Below are 19,206 nucleotides of genomic sequence, written 5' to 3' on the forward strand. Positions count from 1 at the left end.
CCAACGTTATTCAGATAGTTGTTCCACTTCACCAGACAAAATTTTATGACATTTGTAAAATTTTATGACAAGTGTTGCTGAGACTAGCAAACAGAGAAGTTGGTAATTGGCTTATAGCTTCTCATCTCAAGTTCTGAAACAATTTATCTATTTATTTCTGACCTCATTTCAATATAACCTAGATTTTGAGTAAGTAGGAGGTTAGTAATAACTTATGTTATTATTTGGATAGAAATAGAATCCACAGCACAATTTGCATTGCAGCTGGCATGCCCTGCAGAAAAACCAAGGCTGAGATTTAAAGCAAGGTCACCTATTTGCCCTTTTTTTCAACTACTAGTGTAAGTCATCTTTAAGTATCTAAGAATTTGACTTCCTGCATAGTACGTTTTGTCTCGGTAAATTTGATAATATTTTACAAAGTCAAGTAGTTCTTATTAATGCAGGTCCTCTTGACTTTGTTGACGATGTCCTTCTACCCCTTTATTGGGTAGTGACAGAAGACTAGTCTTTTCTTCGGAAGTCAAGAACTGAAGGGGCAATTTATCAATGTCTTCAGGCATTAATATGCTTGAACTTCTTAGCTAAAAATCAGTCTGTTAAATAGCCTCAAATAATCAGGATAAATAGACCAATTTTCTGTACCCTATTACAGTTTGGACATTTATTTTTAAAGTCTTTTATTACATAGGCTGTGATAGTTAAGGCATTTTATTTATCTGAAATATAACAGCTGGGTTCCCAATATCAAATTGGAGAAAATAGGAAAAAAACCCGAATGCTTTGGAAATTTCTCTGTGTGATCATTCTTCCACTGAATCTTAAAAATTGTCATTAAAAGTTTTAACAAATATAAAGTACCTGCTATGTACTATGGTTATTCTGAGCACTGGGGGCATGGAAACCAAAAAAAAAAAAAAAAAAAAAAAAAGTCCAAGCACAGGGGACTAAATTAAATATGTCATAGCCATATAATATAATAATAGAGTATTGGTTAACTACAAAAAAAAGTGTGTACAAATATTAAATTACATCAAAAGATATTCATGAGGTATTCTATGCAGTAAAGCTGATGTAGTAGACTTCTGTTATTTTTGATGTTTGTATCCTTTTCTCCTTCTTTTGGTGATGCTTTCCTTTGGAGAACTTTCCCTTCCCCATCCCACAGGATTTGGAGATGGAGCTGTTAATCCAGATGCCTTTCCACTTTTCACATGAAACTGGTCTTTTTAATATTTAAACAGGTTAATTATCTAGATTCTCAAATTTGGTTTGGTGTTCAGTGGAAAACCTACAATTTTTTTTGGCATGTCAAGTAATTGGCCAAAATTTACTTAGAAAGTTGTTGAAAATTTCTTTATTTTACATTTTAGTGTCACTTGAAAGTGTAAGTGATGTCTTTGAAAATCAATAGGATGGCCATAGCTCATTGCAGAATGAACCTTGAAAGGGTGAGCAGATAGACTGAACTGAAACTGAAAACAGAATGGTAAGAGCTTGGAGGCCTGAAGTTTGGATTCAAATTCACAAATTTGTCTTGAATTTTACCCTACAAATTAGTTAATGAAGATCTTAAAAACTGTTTATGAATATAGGAATGAATAGTAAAATTTCAATAATTAAAATGTGGTATTAGTAACATTATACAGAAGGTCAATACTCATGCAAAAATCATAGTGAAATGATAATAAATTGCTACTCCTAAATTTGTCATTTAACTTCTAGATTATGGATTAGTTGTGTGGTTTTCACTTGTAGGTGAAATAATTCAAATATATGACTCCAAAGTTTATGGAGAATCTATGGAAAATATCCTGTACCTAGTTATGGAAAATATCCTGTACCTAGTTATGGAAAAATTGCAGTGGACATATCAATCACTGCTGTTTTGTATCTAGTTTTATATTTTTGTAGGGAAATAGAAGTAGCATTTAATTAGGCACATGTGATGATTATCCATGCCAAGAACAAGGTAATTCTCTGGCTTTCCCCTTGGGACTGCCTCTTCCCACTGTCAGTTATAGATTCTAGTGAAATATGATCTGAATATAATTATGAGGCTAAAACCAATATGTATGACTCTCATAATTTGTTTAAAAAATCAAGATAAATGATTTCAATATTGTCAAGATTTTAACTCTTGCCATATTACTCTATTAATTTAATGCAGTCCTAGTACAAAGCAAGTAGACTCTGTAAAGATCTGCCCAATGATTCTAAAATTGATTTGGAAGAGTAAACATTTAGGAAATCTAAAAAATAAGAGTAACTATAAATGAAAAATACAGATAAGGGAATTCTCCTTACCTAAGATTAAAATGTATTATAGAATTTCACTAATTAACATGTTGTGGTATTGGCAACGTCATATAATAGATCGGCAGAGCAGAATCAAAGTCTAGAGCCAATAACAATATAGCATATGTTAAGGATGAATTTTGAAACCTGTGTGGAGAGAATCTATTATTAGAAGAGTGGCCAGTAAGTAAGAGAAAAAAGAAAAGATTTCTATGTTTTGTTTTACATCAAAACAAATTACTGATAATTAGAGATTTCTACGTAAGAAGTTACAACATTACTAGAGCAAAAATATAAATAAATGTGTATTTTTGGAGTGGAAAAGGCTTTTCTATGAGTGACATTAAAGGTATAACCCACAAAAGAAATGGCTGATTTGCATTAAAATATTGTATATAGTGCAAAAATTATAATAAGAAAAGCTAATATAAAAATCACAATAAAAATATTGTAGTTTATGAAAAAGTTTTCATAGTATAATTACATTTTTCTAATAATACATCCCACCCATTTGACACACACTTGGAACATAAATGAGTAACTTTTCTCTCTCTATCTCTCTGTCTTTTTCTTGGTATCTTTGTCTTTCTTCCTCCTTCCCCACTTTAGAAAAACTTTGAAAGGATAACATCTAAATGTTACTGGTATTTATAGTTAAATGGTTGTATTCAGGTGACTTTTTATATGTATACTTCTCCGTATTTTCTGAATGTTCTACAATTAATTTGGACTGCCCATATAAAATAATTTAAGAAAGTAGAATAATTCAGGAGTCACCAAGTGAACTTAAAACATACTGAGTTAGACCAAGCCTATTTCTATGTTCATTTGCTAGAATAACCTTTGATGTGCTTTTCTTTGCTTTTTTTTTTTTTTTTTTTTTTTTTTTTTAAGGGTGAAGAAGGTGACCAGGGAGAACTGGGAGAAGTTGGAGCTCAAGGACCTCCAGTAAAGTATTTTTAAAAAAATATTTAACTAGGATATGTAAATATTCTTTTTTTTTCCCATGACTGTTGGAATATTTTCTATTTAGCAGTTGGATGAATAGCATTACATGAACTTGGTGTCCTCTATTTTTCTACTACGCCAGCATTGGGGGATAAGTACTTTTTCAAAATAGGAGAGGGTCTTCATTATATATTGTAGCACTTTTTTAACAGAAAAATTCTACCTATAATTGCATACATTCATTTACCAGATTTCAGGTCCAAGTAATTGAAAAGCAAATACTAAGCACAAGAGGATGATACATATCTTTTATGTTCTATCGTATTATCACAAGATATAATGAGAAAATTTTGTGTATTCTAAATATGCAGTAGGTATATCATTTATTGGATTAATGTAGCTTATTCCAGTATGTAATCATTAAAATTAATTAAAACATTCTTAATTGCTCATATCATGTCTTTTAATAAAAAGTTGGTCCCTTGTGCTTTAGCAGATTTCTGCAATAATATTCACAGTAAGGCGACTTGGGGCATCATCAAACTTCAGTTTCAGATGTTGTTAAATCAGAATTTGCATTACTTTTGTATTACATTAAAAAGGAGTTGTTATACCTTTTTCTTGTTAAAGTGAGTAATGACAATTTTGGAAATAATAATTGAATACTATTAATTTAACATTGCAGCTAGCCAGGGCAAAGACTATGTAAAAGACTAGCTCAGGTACTATTCTTAGAAACTGAAGAGTTGAAGACAAACACAGGAACACCCTTTGCCTGCTCTGCTCTTCTCCACAGGACTGGCTGTTTAAAAAGGGTTCAGGGAGCTGCACAGATTAGTGTTTAAGGGCATTTAAAGTGTAAGGGAAATTAAGCTAAAGGAAGTAAGTCAGAGGATCTGGAAGAAATGGTCTCTGCTTTTAAGCCACATGAGAACTTTCAGGGAATCTGTGGTGTCCAGCGTGTTTGTTTCAGAAGTTTGCCCTCCCCTGAGTGTTTGCCATATGAGACACTAAGAGCTGGACTTTGTTTCGCAGGTGGGAGATAGGGATACATGGTGTAAGTGACATATGCTTTTTTTTTAATCTGATGAAAATTTGGTAGGGATTTAAATTTTTTTTTATAAAAGCCATTCCCAAAGATTCTCAAAACAGGATTTTGCAAACAACATTCTAAAACAGTGTTTTCAGGGATTAAGGATCTATGTTGGGTGCTGCGTGGCTCGAGTGGTCCATTGGGAGATATCTGTTAGTGCTTGATGACCTTCTGCTCTTTGGGAATAGGTATGCCAAATTTTCAAAAGCATGTACTTTTTAAATGTACATGCACAAATATAAAGTAATGCACAACTTTAAAAAATATGCTTCTTGGCATATTTAGAGAAAGCTCTGTTCTTCAAAGTAGACACCTCAAGAGACAATATGTGGTATTCTTGTGTTGCTGCTATTGACCCAAATATTCTTTTTATAGAAATAACTTTAGAGCTAGGAAATGAGCTATACAAGAAAGAGCAGCTTTCATCTGATATGGCCACATCTCACTCGATATTCTAAATGGATATCCTAAACTGGATCATCTTGCATATTTGAATTGGAGGTCATTCCTGACAGATCTACATAGAATCTGTGACTGGTCTGAATGAAGAGTTGGTCATGGACTTGCCCCCTTTTCTCCAAGTGAGAAGAAGAGAGAAATGGCTGGCCTAGAGCTCCTTTATCTTAAGCCAATGGGGACAGTTAGCAGGTTGTCCAGAAGTAGCTACCCCCACTTTCCTAGTGGAACATCCACCCTCCTCTGCTTCCAATGGTATTCCCAGGCTCACTCCTTCCAGGATCGATTTCTGGATCCCTCCTACTACGGGGCCAGAGAGTCCAGAATGGTAACATTTCAGTATTGAAAGAGATCCTAGAAATCACACTCAGCCCCTCGTTTTTAGGATTATCCACTCTTATGCCTAAGATAGGTTCCTATTGCCCCAAGTTGGAATTCAGAATGCCTTTCCTCATAAGAATGGTGCAATGAATAGTGACTACAAGGGGTTGATGGAGGCTCCACCTCCTTTCTAGGTTATAGGCTTTCGTGGGCTAGCCTGGGAAACTACTGCTTTTGATGGTATCCACTGGTGGGAAAAAATTATTTCAATGTTTAAAATCATGTTACATGTCACCAAGTTACATGCCGTGAAGGAAGTGGGAATAATAGTATAAGTTCTATATATGAGTTAAAAGGTAAGTCAAACATATTATCACAATTTCTCTTATGCTGGTATTTACTTTTTTGTCAACTCCAGTTTTGTGTAAGACTTCAGAATTTTATGAAAAGGTTTTCCATCTGAAGAATTCTCCTTGGACTTTCTAAACTAGAAATGTTTGTCTATATATTGTCACTATTTCTTAGGATTACCTTTGGTTATGATAATCTCCATTTTCTAGATCAGCTTTTGTGATGAGATTTTAAAAAGCTTTGCTTCAACTAAAATAATTCACTTCTCTTTTTTACATTTCCAGGGAGCCCAGGGTTTGCGAGGCATCACCGGCATAGTTGGAGACAAAGGGGAAAAAGTAAGATGGTGATGACAATAATATAATATCAAAATGTGTTAAATATTTAAAATTCTGGCTATTTAAACAAAGCTTTTTATTCAACAACTTTTTTTTTTCTTTTTTTCTTTTTTTTTTTTTTTTTTTGAGAAGGAGTTTCACTCTTGTTGCCCAGGCTGGAGTGCAATGGCACAATCTCGGCTCACTGCAACCTCCACCTCCCGGGTTCAAGCAACTCTCCTGTCTCAGCCTCCCGAGTAGAGTAGCTGGGATTACAGGTGCCTGCCACCACACCCAGCTAATTTTTGTATTTTGTAGTAGGGATGGGGTTTCACCATTTGGTGAGGTTCGTCCTGAACTCCTGACCTCAGGTAATCCACCCAGCTTGGCCTTCCAAAGTGCTGGGATTACAGGCATGAGCCACCGCACCCAGTCTAACAACATGACATTTTATGATGCTTTGTAGATGTGTGATGAGGTTTTCGCAATTATGTTGTAAGCACAGATAATAGGAATGAGCAGTATGCATGATATTTGCCATGTATTAATCTATTTTAAATTATATTGAGTAAATCGGAGTAAACAAGGTTTTTACATTTTACCTCATTGTCATGATCAGCAGTTAGCATTGATACCACTGGCACAGTGCCTGGAGTGCTTCTGCTCAGGCAAGACAAAGATAGGGAGGATGGAAAATGAGAGGTAAGCCAAGGCAGGACATCCCCAAAGACACTGGGGCCTCCAGTGACCCACCTGCAAGCTGATCCATGAGCCCTGCCCTTAGCATGGGTTATACACTTATGGCTGGAGGACACTAGCCTGCCCTTAGACCTGTCTCAGAAACCAGATTCTCCTAGCACTTCCATACCAAGGCACTCTGCAAGCTACTGGAGAGATTCCAAGGGGAATAAGACCTTTATCAAGTCGGTTATTTATTGGGCGAGACAAATAAGTAGATAGTTAACTACAATGTAAGCAAAAGAGACATGAATCTGAGGGCCAGTGGTATGATGGAGTGCAGCAGAAGCAGGGCTAATCTTAATAGGAAAACTGAGAGGGTCCATGAAGGAGATGGCATTAGAAGGATGAGGTATTGCCATTGGTGGAGGATGAAGGACAGGCAATGCTTAGCTCAGTGATTATCATCACAGAATCATCATGCTGCATTCAGAAGTGTTTTCCTTGGTGTGTGTGTAGGGGTGTGGTTAGCCTCTCTATCAGATTTTGAGAAAGTGGTTACCACTTCTTGGAAAGAATGTTAGGAAAGTTAATTTATAGGCTTCAGAAAATACGAAAAGCATCTTTGCCCACCACCACTTCTGACCCTGACCTCATTCTCTTTATAACCTCTATGGCTAATTGGTGTCAGTTCCACCACCAGCACAGAGCCTTTTATTAACAGTTAAGGAATAATACATTGTACATTGTACATGCTCAATAAATGAAATTAAATTTTTCTTTTTAAAAAAGAGACGCACAGCTTGGTGAATGAAGGATCAGGCTTATTTATCAATTTTTTTTTGTCAATTTAATGTTTTCTTTCCAGGCTCTTTGTCACTTCTAGGTGTTTTCATTCTGCCTGCTTTCCTTATCTATTTTTTCGATCAATATTTCTTTTCTGAAAACTTTGTGTTTGTAAAACATATTAGATGCATTCATATTTCTATATTTATGTTACCTTAAGTAACATTCAGTGTGTATTTTTTCTTTTATTAGATAATAGATCCCATTTATTTCCGAGCTGCTGATACCTTCATTTTTTCTGGATTTAAATCATCCCCTAGAATATGTGACCCCTCACTTTGAAACCAGTTACTGTTCTTGATATGGTCTTCATTTGAGATATTTTTCTGTTTGGTATTTTTCAAACTTCTCATTTCCTCTGAGTTCTGTCAAATTGCTTTAAAAAAGAAAGAAAGAAAGAAAAAAGCTCTTCTTGTGAACTCAGACCCATAGAGTTGTCACCTAGTAACAGCAGTTTGAGTCTAAGCTCTTGCTGAACAGCAGTGAGAGAGAGAGAGAGAGTGCATCAAAGCCATTTCTATAATGCAAAGGTTGGGTTCTGCTCTTGTAATGCAAGGTGAATGATAAATTCAAGGTCTTTTTCAGGTCTTCAAAATCTCTTCTTCTCTGGTGAATGTAGAATGCCTTTTGCTCTGTCCTACTTTTCAGGGATCAAAGAATTTCAGGGCTCTCTGGTACCTCTGCTTCAGTTGAGTTCTTTGATTCTACCTATGTCTGAAGCTTCTATCATGGATTTTCTAATTTTTAATTCTTACTACACATGCTGTCCACCTAGCTTCCTTGATTTGACACTTGATTCAAATTTGACACTTGATTTCTTGGCCTGACATCTATCCAGTACTCTTGATTGTTTTTCATTTATTTTATCATCTTCACATCTCAACCTGGTTCATTAGAAGGCTGCCTCATTATGCCTTTTTATTCACTTAGTAGATAAGAAAAAGAAAGATAGGAGTTATATTTTGTCAGATAGCATACATGCATGCAGATAGCACTAAAAACACTTTTTAAGATCTTAAGATCACATTTTGATTCTCATGATGAAAATAAAGAGGTGATAGTGTACAATACGTTAGCCACATCAGAGATTATTTCAAGATAATTAGATTTATAAAGCTCTGAGTCATTCTTATGTCATCACTTGGTAAAGTGGATCTGTTCCTGAGAAAATAGGTTGGTTACTTTATGCGAATTGAACCTAATATCTGTCTAGGATGGGAGAGGGTATACTAAGGTCCTTCCAGTAATTCCTTCCATGAATCACATGGCTGGACTTCTTATTCCAGATCTTGGTGGGAGATCCAGAATCCCAGAAATCCCTTTCACAGTGTGGCAGCACCAGAGTATAGCAGTTGTTCTTAGAGTGGCTCCATGGCCTTTACCGTTAATAAATTTTTTGTGTGTGCTTTTGAGACAGGGTCCCACTCTGTCTCCCAGGCTGGAGTGCAGTGGTGCTCCCTCCACTCAATACAATCTCCTCCTCTGGGAGGAGTGATTCTCTTGCCTTAGCCTCCTCAGTAGCTGGGACTACAGGCATGTGCCAACAGACCCGGCTAATTTTTGTATTTTTATAGAGACTGGGTTTTGCTATGTTGGTCAGGCTGTCTCGAACTCCTGGTCTCATGTGATCCGCCCGCCTGGCGGTTAATGAATTTCTGTAGAAATGTTAAGAACCCTGAGAGTAGCTACCAAACTTCTTCTAATAGATTTACCGATCTATTAATAAGCACCTGTGTGTTTAGCTCATGTCAGCAACTGAGAATTGGTGCAGTGTTAACTTAAAACATACAGAGTTGCCCGGGTGCAGTAGCTCACGCCTGTAATCACAGCACTGTTTTGGAGGCCAAGGCAGGCAGATCATGAGGTCAAGAGATCGAGACCATCCTGGCCAACATGGTGAAATCCTGTCTCTACTAAAAATACAAAAATAAGCTGGGGCGTGATGGCATGCGCCTGTAGTCCCAGCTACTCAGGATGCTAAAGCAGGAGAATTGCTTGAACCTGAGAGGTGGAGGTTACAGTGAGCCGAGATCACACCACTGCACTCCAGCATGGGCAACAAGAGCGAAACTCTGTCTCAAAGAAAAAAAAAAAAACAGGGTGGCATCAAAGATTGTGTTTAAGTACAGTTGGTATGCTGAGTAGATGTAAACAAGTGTTTTTTTTTACCTGAGGTGCCTGAGTAATTACTCCTCTGGGATCACTGTTTGTATTACAGGCATAAAACCTCCTTTTCATCTGGCTACTAAATGTCTTTAGAAAGATGGATGCTTCCTTTAACATACACGACTGATCTCAGTTTTTTCCACTGTCTTGTTTTTTTGCAGGGTGCTCGGGGCTTAGATGGCGAACCTGGGCCTCAGGGTCTTCCTGGTGCACCTGTAAGTGATTTTCCTTCCACAAAACCCAATGATAGATTTTTTTTTTTGCTATGTATGCATATGTGTGCAGTATTCTTTACATGTGAATAACTAAAGTGGAAAAATGGACAATTTTTATGTATATATTTAAATTTAAATTTAATTAAGACAAGTATCTTTCTTGGGTACATAGAAATGTTCTTCTGACGTGATATGATTTTTTTTCTTCACAGATTAAGCCAAATTATTAAGTATTCATGTTTGCTGTGTTTTCCTTTTCTTTGGTTGTCAGGATGCGTTGAGTCTCAGTAACTATCTCATTTCTAGTTTCTTGCCCATTTGATATTTTTCATTTTCTATGGTTTCTGACTTCATTATTCCACATTTTGATTGCCATATGTCCATGTGTCATTATTTTAGATTTCCTCAAGCCTGTTTTTTGAGGGAAATAGACAAAGAAGCCATCCATTGATAACTGAATATGCCACATAAAAAGTAGAAAAGATATAAGAAAGAGAGAATTTCCAACTGTCAAAGAGAATTTCCAACTGTGTTCCCATGGGAAAGACAGAAAGTAACTCAATGATAAACTATACAAGATCAAATGCTAAAGCATAGGATAGATGTCATCCATGTAAGAGGACCTGAGGGGGAGGTTGGTTTGAAAGCCTGTGGGCAGGAAAGGCAGCAAAGTACAGGGGTGGCACCGTTGGTGGTGATGGGATATGTGTGCTGTCATAGGGGCTGTCACTGCCTGGAGTTGAAAGTTTGGTTGAAAAGATGAGATTGGATGGATAAGGTAGAACTAAATCATGGAGAATGTTTAATGCCAACCTGAGCCATTTGAACAGATCAAGTAGCAATAGGGAGCAATTTGAGGTTTTAGAGTTAAGCAACTCAACAAAAACTGTATTTTAGGAAGACACAGCCTCTTATCTATTACCATCTGTAGCATATATCAACATTAGCTAGGTCACTTCGACATAAATCACTAATATTGACTGTGGGATTAAATAATATGAGGGAAAGATTGGCAACTAATCCAAACCTCAAACCTCTATAACAGTCAATGAAGTTAGCTGATATGTACATGCAGTTACTGATGTCGAAATCCACTGCATGGAGCCATTATATGTTACACGCAAGAACACAGAGGCATAATGCATTTAAAGGGAAAATGAAAGACAGTCAAGTCTTAGTTATCTCTATGGTAATATCCATTTTTGAGACAATGCCATTTTTATAGAAAGATTTCTTCATCTAGACTTCCTTGATAGAACAAAGCCACTGTGGTGGAAGACCAATAGTTGGATGACATGGATGATGCTTTCTAATTTTTAAAAGTTGATTAATAAGTAACTTTTGCTTATATTAACAAATTTTATTTTCATACAGGGTGATCAAGGACAGCGAGGACCTCCAGGAGAAGCAGGTCCCAAAGGAGAGAGAGTGAGTTTAAATTCGTCACTCTAAGCCTCCTGCTTTTTAGTGTCATCTGCTGATTATGCTGATCTCTTTGACATGTCTAAGTATTATGATAACTGAACATGTTTTATCTATTCTTTCTCTTCCGCCCTGCAGGGGGCTCAAGGTGCTAGAGGAATTCCTGGTCTCCCTGGGCCCAAAGGAGACACGGTATGTCCTGAGCTGTAGTCATCAAGCACATTTTTCAGTGATCATAGACTTGCAATAAAACTTTAGAAAATAATGAAGGGAAAAAGAATGTGACTGTATGTAAGAGACAGTATGTTGCTTTGTGTGTGTTTAGGGTTTGCCAGGTGTGGATGGCCGTGATGGGATCCCTGGAATGCCTGGAACAAAGGTAGGCTGTGTAATTTAGTCCAAGAGTGAGTGGGACTGCCTCTGCCCTGGCCAACTGAGCGCAACATTTCCATTACTAAATCACCAAAAGATTTATTTAGCTAGCTTTGGCTTTTTCCCTTCCTTTAATTTTTGAATCAAGTGTCAGGTATGAAATACTTGTTGGAATAGTATAATTATTTGCTTGGTTTCAGGAACTCAGTAAAATTACCCTGTTGATGAAAGTAGGTTGAGAGAGACTGTGCGTTTTGGTTGAATTATGTCCTATTTCCCACCCTACTCCCTCACCCTAAATTAAGTCACTTTATAAAAGTGCATGTAAAGTCAGCTGTTGGGACAATCCTTTTACTTAAAACGTCTGTGCTCCTCCCTTTCTTAAAAGTGATACAGCAGTTCATACAGGTTCAATCATGTGATAAAAGCTTTTTTTGCAGGGTGAACCAGGAAAACCTGGGCCTCCTGGTGATGCAGGATTGCAGGGGTTACCAGTAAGTATTTGATTCTTTACATGTTAATTGGTTTATATACATGTTTTCAAGATATACATTTTGGGGAGAAACATGCTACCTAATTTGATAAGTTCTGGGGAAGATACGATGTTTTACTTTTACATTTTTACAATTTACATTTGTATTTTATATACTTGTTCTCTGAATAGCTATTTGTGTAATAACTGTAAATAATAGGCTTTAATTTTATGGTTTGGATTCCTTTTCTCTCTTTAGTTTACTCAGTCTTTTTAATATATTTTTTAACTAACCCTAAGCTGTAGGGTTATGTATATTTCATTCCACTTTAAACCAGTTCTAAAGTTCTTCTTAGTAGGGTTAAGCTACAAGAGTGCTGAGAGTGTGATCAGTTGACCCCTTGGATTATGTACTATTTTTAGTCATTCAAATTGGTGTTTCCTTGCATTAATGTGTCTGGAAGTTCATGTGGATTGTACCACGTGTATTCTTGGCTCTTTGGAGGCAAATCTTTCTAATTAATAAAGAATACTTGGTAATATCAAAGCCTGGCCCCCTATCTTTTATGACACCTAATGCTTTTTAAATAATCAGATAAATTAGCACTCCCAATAATATCAAATCTGAGTTAGACCCAGCATCTTCCTACCATTTCGTTTTTCTACTACAAAGCCCAACATTTTTGAGAGGTCTTATTTTATTACTCCATACATGAAACCATGTCACAACCCTGTAGTCTCTGTCCTGCCTATTAGAGCTCCTCTTGACCTGAAAATGGTACTGGATTCTAATTTGGGAAGTTTGTCCTTGAAAAGTAACTTTAGTTTAAAGACAAGATTTGCTTTAAGGGCATTTAGCTTTAACAAGTCAGATATAGTAAAGTCATGCCCTCTAAACTGTGGGTAGTCCTATAAATGACTGTGCAGGATTTGGGAACTAGGAAGCATCTTCCTCACATTAAAGCTTTGAGGTTGCCATGATTCCCTCAGCCTCCCTGCAGTGTGCGGTGGGCTTGGCATCTCATGGATTCTCAGAGGAAGTGATTAAACTCGCATTGTGTATGTATTCTTTTAGGGTGTACCTGGAATTCCTGGTGCAAAGGGTGTTGCTGGTGAAAAGGTAAAATATTTTAAAATTTAAATTAATATTTTTCTTAATTTCTTTATTATTTACTAACATATTTGTAATTTTTAATACTTTCAGCATGTCTTTTATTTTATATTTGGCCCTAGGGAGAGATACAAAAGTAAAAGTGTTAAGGCTTCAAATACTAATCTTTTTCCTAACTACAGAAAGCATACTTTGATAAAATGCTGCTAATTAGATTTCCTTAATGAAAATGTCATCCTTTGCCAGTATAAAACAGAAAATTTTATTGTTCCTTACTACCTAAAATAAGGAAGATATTACTAAGCCGCAGAACTTGTGTCAGAGACTATTATTAGGATGATTCAGCTAAACTAAAAAGATACTAGGCATTTTTTTTCACATTCTGATTGACCTACATAAAACAAAAATGTAAGCAGTTAAAAACAATAGGTGGAAAAAATTTTAAGGGATAAAATATAGCTTTGCTTGAGAAGAAAAGAGATAAAAGGTGAATAATGTAGAGATTGGTCGCTATTAGAGTACCAGGCTGCAACCCTCCAATCACAGCGGTCTGCAGCATCTTGAGCTGCACAAGAGATTGATGGTGGAGAGGGCGTCTCCAGACATGTGCTTTCCCTAGAGCTTGCTGGTGGGGCTTTCTCAGCAGCACATCCTATTTCCCCATGTTGGTTGGATTCTTAATAATTTCAATAGTTTAATGTAAGATAAAAAGAGTCAAAGAATTATATTGGAGGTAGAAATGGTAAAGGAAAGACATATATTATTATTATTGTGAAGAAAGAAAAATCCTATAATTGAAGAGGATCCCCTTAAATGAAGGCTAAAACCGCTGATTGTTTGACATTGGACCTGTAATATATTTCTTAGACTCACAGACAATATCCTGAATCTAAAGAATTTTGATGTATCTAACAGAAAAGAGATTCTGTACATTCCCAGGTTCTCAGTGTGAAAGCAGGGAATTAATGCTATTCAAATGTAAGAGATACCCAGTCTGGGTAAGGCAGATTGATGATTATGCTTACTTCAGCATGAGTTACTTTGAATGTTGCATTTTACCCTTAGGGTAGTACAGGTGCTCCAGGGAAGCCTGGTCCGATGGGAAATTCAGGCAAACCGGTAAGACACCATTTTACCTCTCCCCAAGCTCTAACCTGTTGTAATCAGTATGCGTTAACTTTTTTTCTACCTTCCTTCCTCATTACAGGGCCAACAGGGGCCTCCAGGAGAGGTGGGACCCCGAGGACCCAGGGGGCTTCCTGTGAGTATTCCTTCCTTGCTGTGCTGTCCCAAAGCACCTTCTCAGGACTTTGTTGGATGTTCTTCCATTCATTCATTCATTCATTCATTCATCCATCCATGAATGCTGTCTGATGTTTGAGCCCATGCTAGTCCAAGACAAAGAGATGAAGTGCTATTTAGATGCACAGCATGCCTTTTCAGAAAATGGAAACAAAAATAAAATGCCCCAAAAACCATGGTGACCCTTTCTGCTCTCATCCCATGTTGAAGAAAATATTTTAGTGTGATTTTAAAAGACCCAACATTGAGATACAGTTCACATACTACATAATTCACCCATCTTTATTGATTTTTAGCATATTGATGGAATTGTGCAACCTTCACCCCAATCAAGTTTAGAATATTTCCATCACCTAAAAAAAGAAATCTTATACCCACCTCCCACCTGTAGTCATCCATCATTTCCTCTTAATTCGTTCGGTTTTAGACAACCACTAATCCACTTTATGTTTCTATAGATTTGCCAGTTCTGGAATTTTCATGTAAATGGAATCATACAATATGTTAGCTTTTTGTTTTTTAAAAAATAATTAATTAATTAATTTTTTAAGAGATACGGTCTCTCTCACTCAATCACCCAGGTTGGGGCGCAGTGGCGCAATCATAGCTCACAACAACCTTGAACTCCTGGGCTCGTGAGGTCCTCCCGCCTCAGCCTCCCGAGTGACTGGGACTAAAGGGGTGCACCACCACACCTGGCTAATTTTTAGTTTTGTTTTGTAGAGATGGTGTCTTGCTATGTTGACCAGGCTGGTCTTGAACTCCTGGCTTCAAGCGATCCTTCTGCCTCAGCTTCCCAAAATGTTGGGATTACAGGCATGAGCTACCATGCCCGGCTATATATATATATTTTTTTCCTAATGATTGGCTTCTGTCACTTAGCATAATGTTTCAAGGTTTATCAATGCTGTAGCATGTATCAGTGCTTCATTCCTTTTTATTCTTGAATAATATTTAATTGTGGGGATTAATTATGTGGATATATCACATTTTATTGATCCATGCATTGGGTGATAGACATTTGGATTATTTCCATTTTTTTGGCCATTATCAAACGTGCTGCTATGAACATTTGTATACAGGTTTTTGTGTGGACTTATGTTTTAATTTTTCTTGAGTGCCTACCTAGGAGTGGAATTACTGGGTCATAGGGTAGCTGTGCTTTGGAGAAACCACCAGACTTCTCTTAGTGTGAGTTTGTAAACTTGTCTATTTTACAGCAGCCATAGCAATGACTATTTTCTCACTATATACAGTTTAACCCTAGAGAGAAATTGATTAGGAAATTAAATATTATACACTTAAATTTGACTTTAAAACATTCTCTCTGGCCTTCAGTTTCAGTTCTTATTTTCAAAGGCTGCTGAATAGCCAAAAGAACTCCAAGTGGGAGCACAGAAACATTTCCAGATATCATTATTACTTCTTTTGAAGCATTTCTTGGGCCTGTGGAATGAAGATTTTCATACTTGAGAAAAGTGAAGTATTCCAGGTGTCTTGTGGCATGAGAATGGAATTTCTTTGCTTCTCACAGATATTTGTCAGCCAACTTCCACCAGGTGGTTTCCTGAGATTTCTGCAGCCAAAGCAACGAGCTCATCATGCCCCCGCTCTCTTGCTCTGTACTTCTTTTATCCTTTTCTTTTGCTTGAAGCTTGTGAATTTCTTATTAAAATACTTTCCATAAATTAACTGTCGAAGCAATGACGTTATAGCCAGATCACATTTCTAAAACAATGAAGATGCTATATGACAAGCCCAGGAAGATTGAGCAGTGTGGGGCCATTAGAGCTTTGTGTGTTTACTATTACATCTCTTATTCATCTTATTTTATTTTATTTTAAACAGACTCTCACTCTGTTGCCCAGGCTGGAGTGCAGTGGTAAGATCATGGCTCACTGCAATCTCCACCTCCTGGGTTTAAGTGATCCTCCCACATTAGCCTCCAGAATAGCCGGAACTACAGGCGCACACCACCAAGCCCAGCTAATTGTTGTATTTTTTGTAGCGACAGGGTTTTGCCCTGTTGCCCAGGCTGGTTTCAATCTCCTGAGCTCAGGCGATTCCCCCTTTTTGGCCTCCCAAAGTGCTGGGATTGCAGGTGTGAGCCACCTCGCCCGGCTGTATTAGACACTTTAAAGAGCAGAAAGCTCCATATAATTAAAGGAACATTGACTGAGCACTTGTGGGCCAGGACCATGCGTGAATATAAAACATGACATGGAGTAGGGAGAGCTGCTTGGCATGGGCTGCATAAAGCAATGAAGAACCAGAGGCAGCACCTCAGGAGAGGATGGGGTAGGGGGTTGATTCTCCTATGTGAGGAGAGGCAAATCATAGGAGGTTATGCTGATGCAGGGTTTTGGATCTGATTTTTTAGATTTTGATTTTTGAATTTCTGTAAGAGTCCAAATTCTTGCCATTGCTCCTGTCCCTGAGGCTCAAAACCTCGGCATTTTCCTCCATCACATTTCCTATCACAAATAGGACCTGTTGGTTCTGTCCTCTTTTCAAGATCTCTTACATTTGACTCTTCATTTCCATTCCCACTACTACCACCCTGGCTCAGGTGATCACCCGCTGCTTGGATTACTGCAATTGTCTCACCGGCTGCAGTCTTTCCTTTCTCTACCAGTGTCTCCCAAAGGGTATTGCTGCAATTTGGGCTGGGCTAGTTCTTTGTTTTCCAGAACTCTTGCACAGGGCAGGGTGTCTCACATCCATGACCTCCACCCTGCATGAATATCAGTAGTGTCTCCACAGTCACTGGGACAAACAAAAATGCCAAACACAATTCCAAAGGCCCTGGGGAATGATAGTTCCCTGAGTCTACACACACCACCATATTGGTATTTCCAAAGTACAGTGTCCATACTGACTTCTCCCCATTTAAAAATCTTCAATGGATTTCCACGGACAGTAAGAGAAAGTCTAAAATCTTAAACTGTCTGTTAACTTCCCAGTTTTACTTCTCATTTCGGCTTTACTCAGATCTTGTGTTCAAGTCAGGTTGGACTCCATGCTAATTCTCAAATACTCTCCGTACCTCTTTCCTGTAGGCCAGACCCTGCATTTAAATGGCTCTTTTCTTCATTTCTCTGACTCAACATTCCATAAGCCATCTCAGATGTAATTGGAATGTTAATTGCATCATGAAAACATTTCCAATTATGCCCTGTCCCCCAGAGAGAAGTGATCTTTCCTTATTCTGAACTCTTGTCGCCTTTGTACCCCATGCCGTGGTAACTGCAGAAGATGCTAGTCATGTCTGTTTCACCGCTGTGTTTCCCACCTCGCTTTCCTCAGGGCCTGCCATAAGGTAGCGCTCAATCAATACTTCTTGAAACAAACTGAATTGGAGGCATAATAAATCCTGCCATGCTGTTTTTGTTGATAATAACTGACTTCTCACCTGCTATAAAATTTTCTGAAAAATGTCATGATAGGTTATAAATATTATAGTTCTGGAGCAGAGTTTTAACACCACATCCACTTACTGAAAGACACGTTTGTTCTTTCACTTTACATCATTAAATTCAGTTTTGTAGATAAGTTCATACATTTTTAACAATGCCTCACATGTTTGATCAGTTTTTCCTGCAAATCTAAAACAAGCTAAGAAGAAGAAATGAGCCACTGAGGCATGCGGGTTGGAGATGAAGACATGAACACACATTTCTAATGTGTCCTAGAAGCATGTTTTTGAAATTAAGTGGTATTTCCTTTAATGTTTGCCAATATTACTGCAAAAATATAGTCCGTTCGTTTTGGTGCCTCCAGTGATTTCGTATGGGTGCCTGCCTTTATGACGTGGGCTATGCTTCTGTATTTCTCTATGGCACTCCCCTTGGTTTTCACCTGGTCTGGGTGGCTCCTGGTTTTGCACAGGCACATGACCTGAGCTTTTCATTTGGTCCTATCATGTGGTAGCTCTTGGTCCACTTCTGTCTTCCTGGCTTCTGAGAACTTGCCAGGGCTTTTGCTGAGTGGGTTGTGTTCATTCTGCTCTCATGGCTCTGACTGGGATGAGTTTCATGCTGCTCTACCTCAGTTTTCCGAAGATGATACGTTCCTTGTGTACAGAAGCCTGTCTACTTTCTCTTGTGGTCCTTTACCACCCCTCCAACACCAACAGAGGTCCACAAATGTTGTATTGTGAATGATCTAAGCCACCCTCCCACTCCATCTAGGCACTGGCATGTTTCCTCTGTCAACAATTTGTGAAGCTGATGTGTGTGATGATTAGGGTTTGGCCAGATTTTTTTTCTGCCTCTGTATGAGGGCATATATCAACCTACACAAGAGAAATATGCAAACTATATGATGTAAAATTGAATAGATTTTAAAAATATCTTTGTGACAAATGTAAATGTTACCATTCTAGTAGGACTAATATGATCTTTCAATGTTAACATGAAAACGGGTTTATAAAAGCAGCAATCTATAGAAATCATAATTGATCTCCTGGGTTAATCAGCACTCTTTTGGCCAGAGAGAGGCACTTAATATATAGTACATGCTAAGTATAGTGATTTATAATTTCCAACTTGTGAATTGGAAAGGTACTGAAGATAGTGTTCATTTTTCAGTTAGCATTTTGGGTAGTTGGACAAAGACAACAGCCATTACAAGCTAGAGCATGATGGAATAAAATCCATTTATTGGGAAAATAATTTTGGCAATATAAGTATAATTAAATTAAATCTGATATTTTCTGTGATCTTTTAAAAGTCTAACAGTTCCATTTTAAAAGGAAAACCTCCAACTTGAATTATTTAGCTGTAAGTATTTTTGGAAATAATTTTTACAAAATAGCACCCAGTATTTGTTTATAAAGA

At 37.4% G+C, this 19,206-nt stretch overlaps 1 protein-coding gene across 10 annotated transcripts in view; it reads left to right on the plus strand.

Annotated features, from left to right (window-relative positions):
- The window catches only part of LOC105479481 (collagen type IX alpha 1 chain), a 176,470-nt gene that overhangs the window by 125,534 nt on the left and 31,730 nt on the right, over positions 1-19,206 (plus strand). For all 10 annotated transcript variants that reach the window (XM_011737468.3, XM_071096903.1, XM_011737469.3 and 7 more), the window contains 10 exons: positions 3,193-3,246; positions 5,752-5,805; positions 9,636-9,689; positions 11,064-11,117; positions 11,250-11,303; positions 11,437-11,490; positions 11,924-11,977; positions 13,031-13,075; positions 14,132-14,185; positions 14,274-14,327. In XM_011737468.3, coding sequence (XP_011735770.1) covers positions 3,193-3,246; positions 5,752-5,805; positions 9,636-9,689; positions 11,064-11,117; positions 11,250-11,303; positions 11,437-11,490; positions 11,924-11,977; positions 13,031-13,075; positions 14,132-14,185; positions 14,274-14,327 — 531 coding nt within the window. The remainder of the gene's footprint in view (positions 1-3,192; positions 3,247-5,751; positions 5,806-9,635; positions 9,690-11,063; positions 11,118-11,249; positions 11,304-11,436; positions 11,491-11,923; positions 11,978-13,030; positions 13,076-14,131; positions 14,186-14,273; positions 14,328-19,206) is intronic.

This window comes from Macaca nemestrina, chromosome 5 (assembly GCF_043159975.1).
Source record: "Macaca nemestrina isolate mMacNem1 chromosome 5, mMacNem.hap1, whole genome shotgun sequence".
In the NCBI taxonomy this organism is placed as follows: domain Eukaryota; kingdom Metazoa; phylum Chordata; class Mammalia; order Primates; family Cercopithecidae; genus Macaca; species Macaca nemestrina.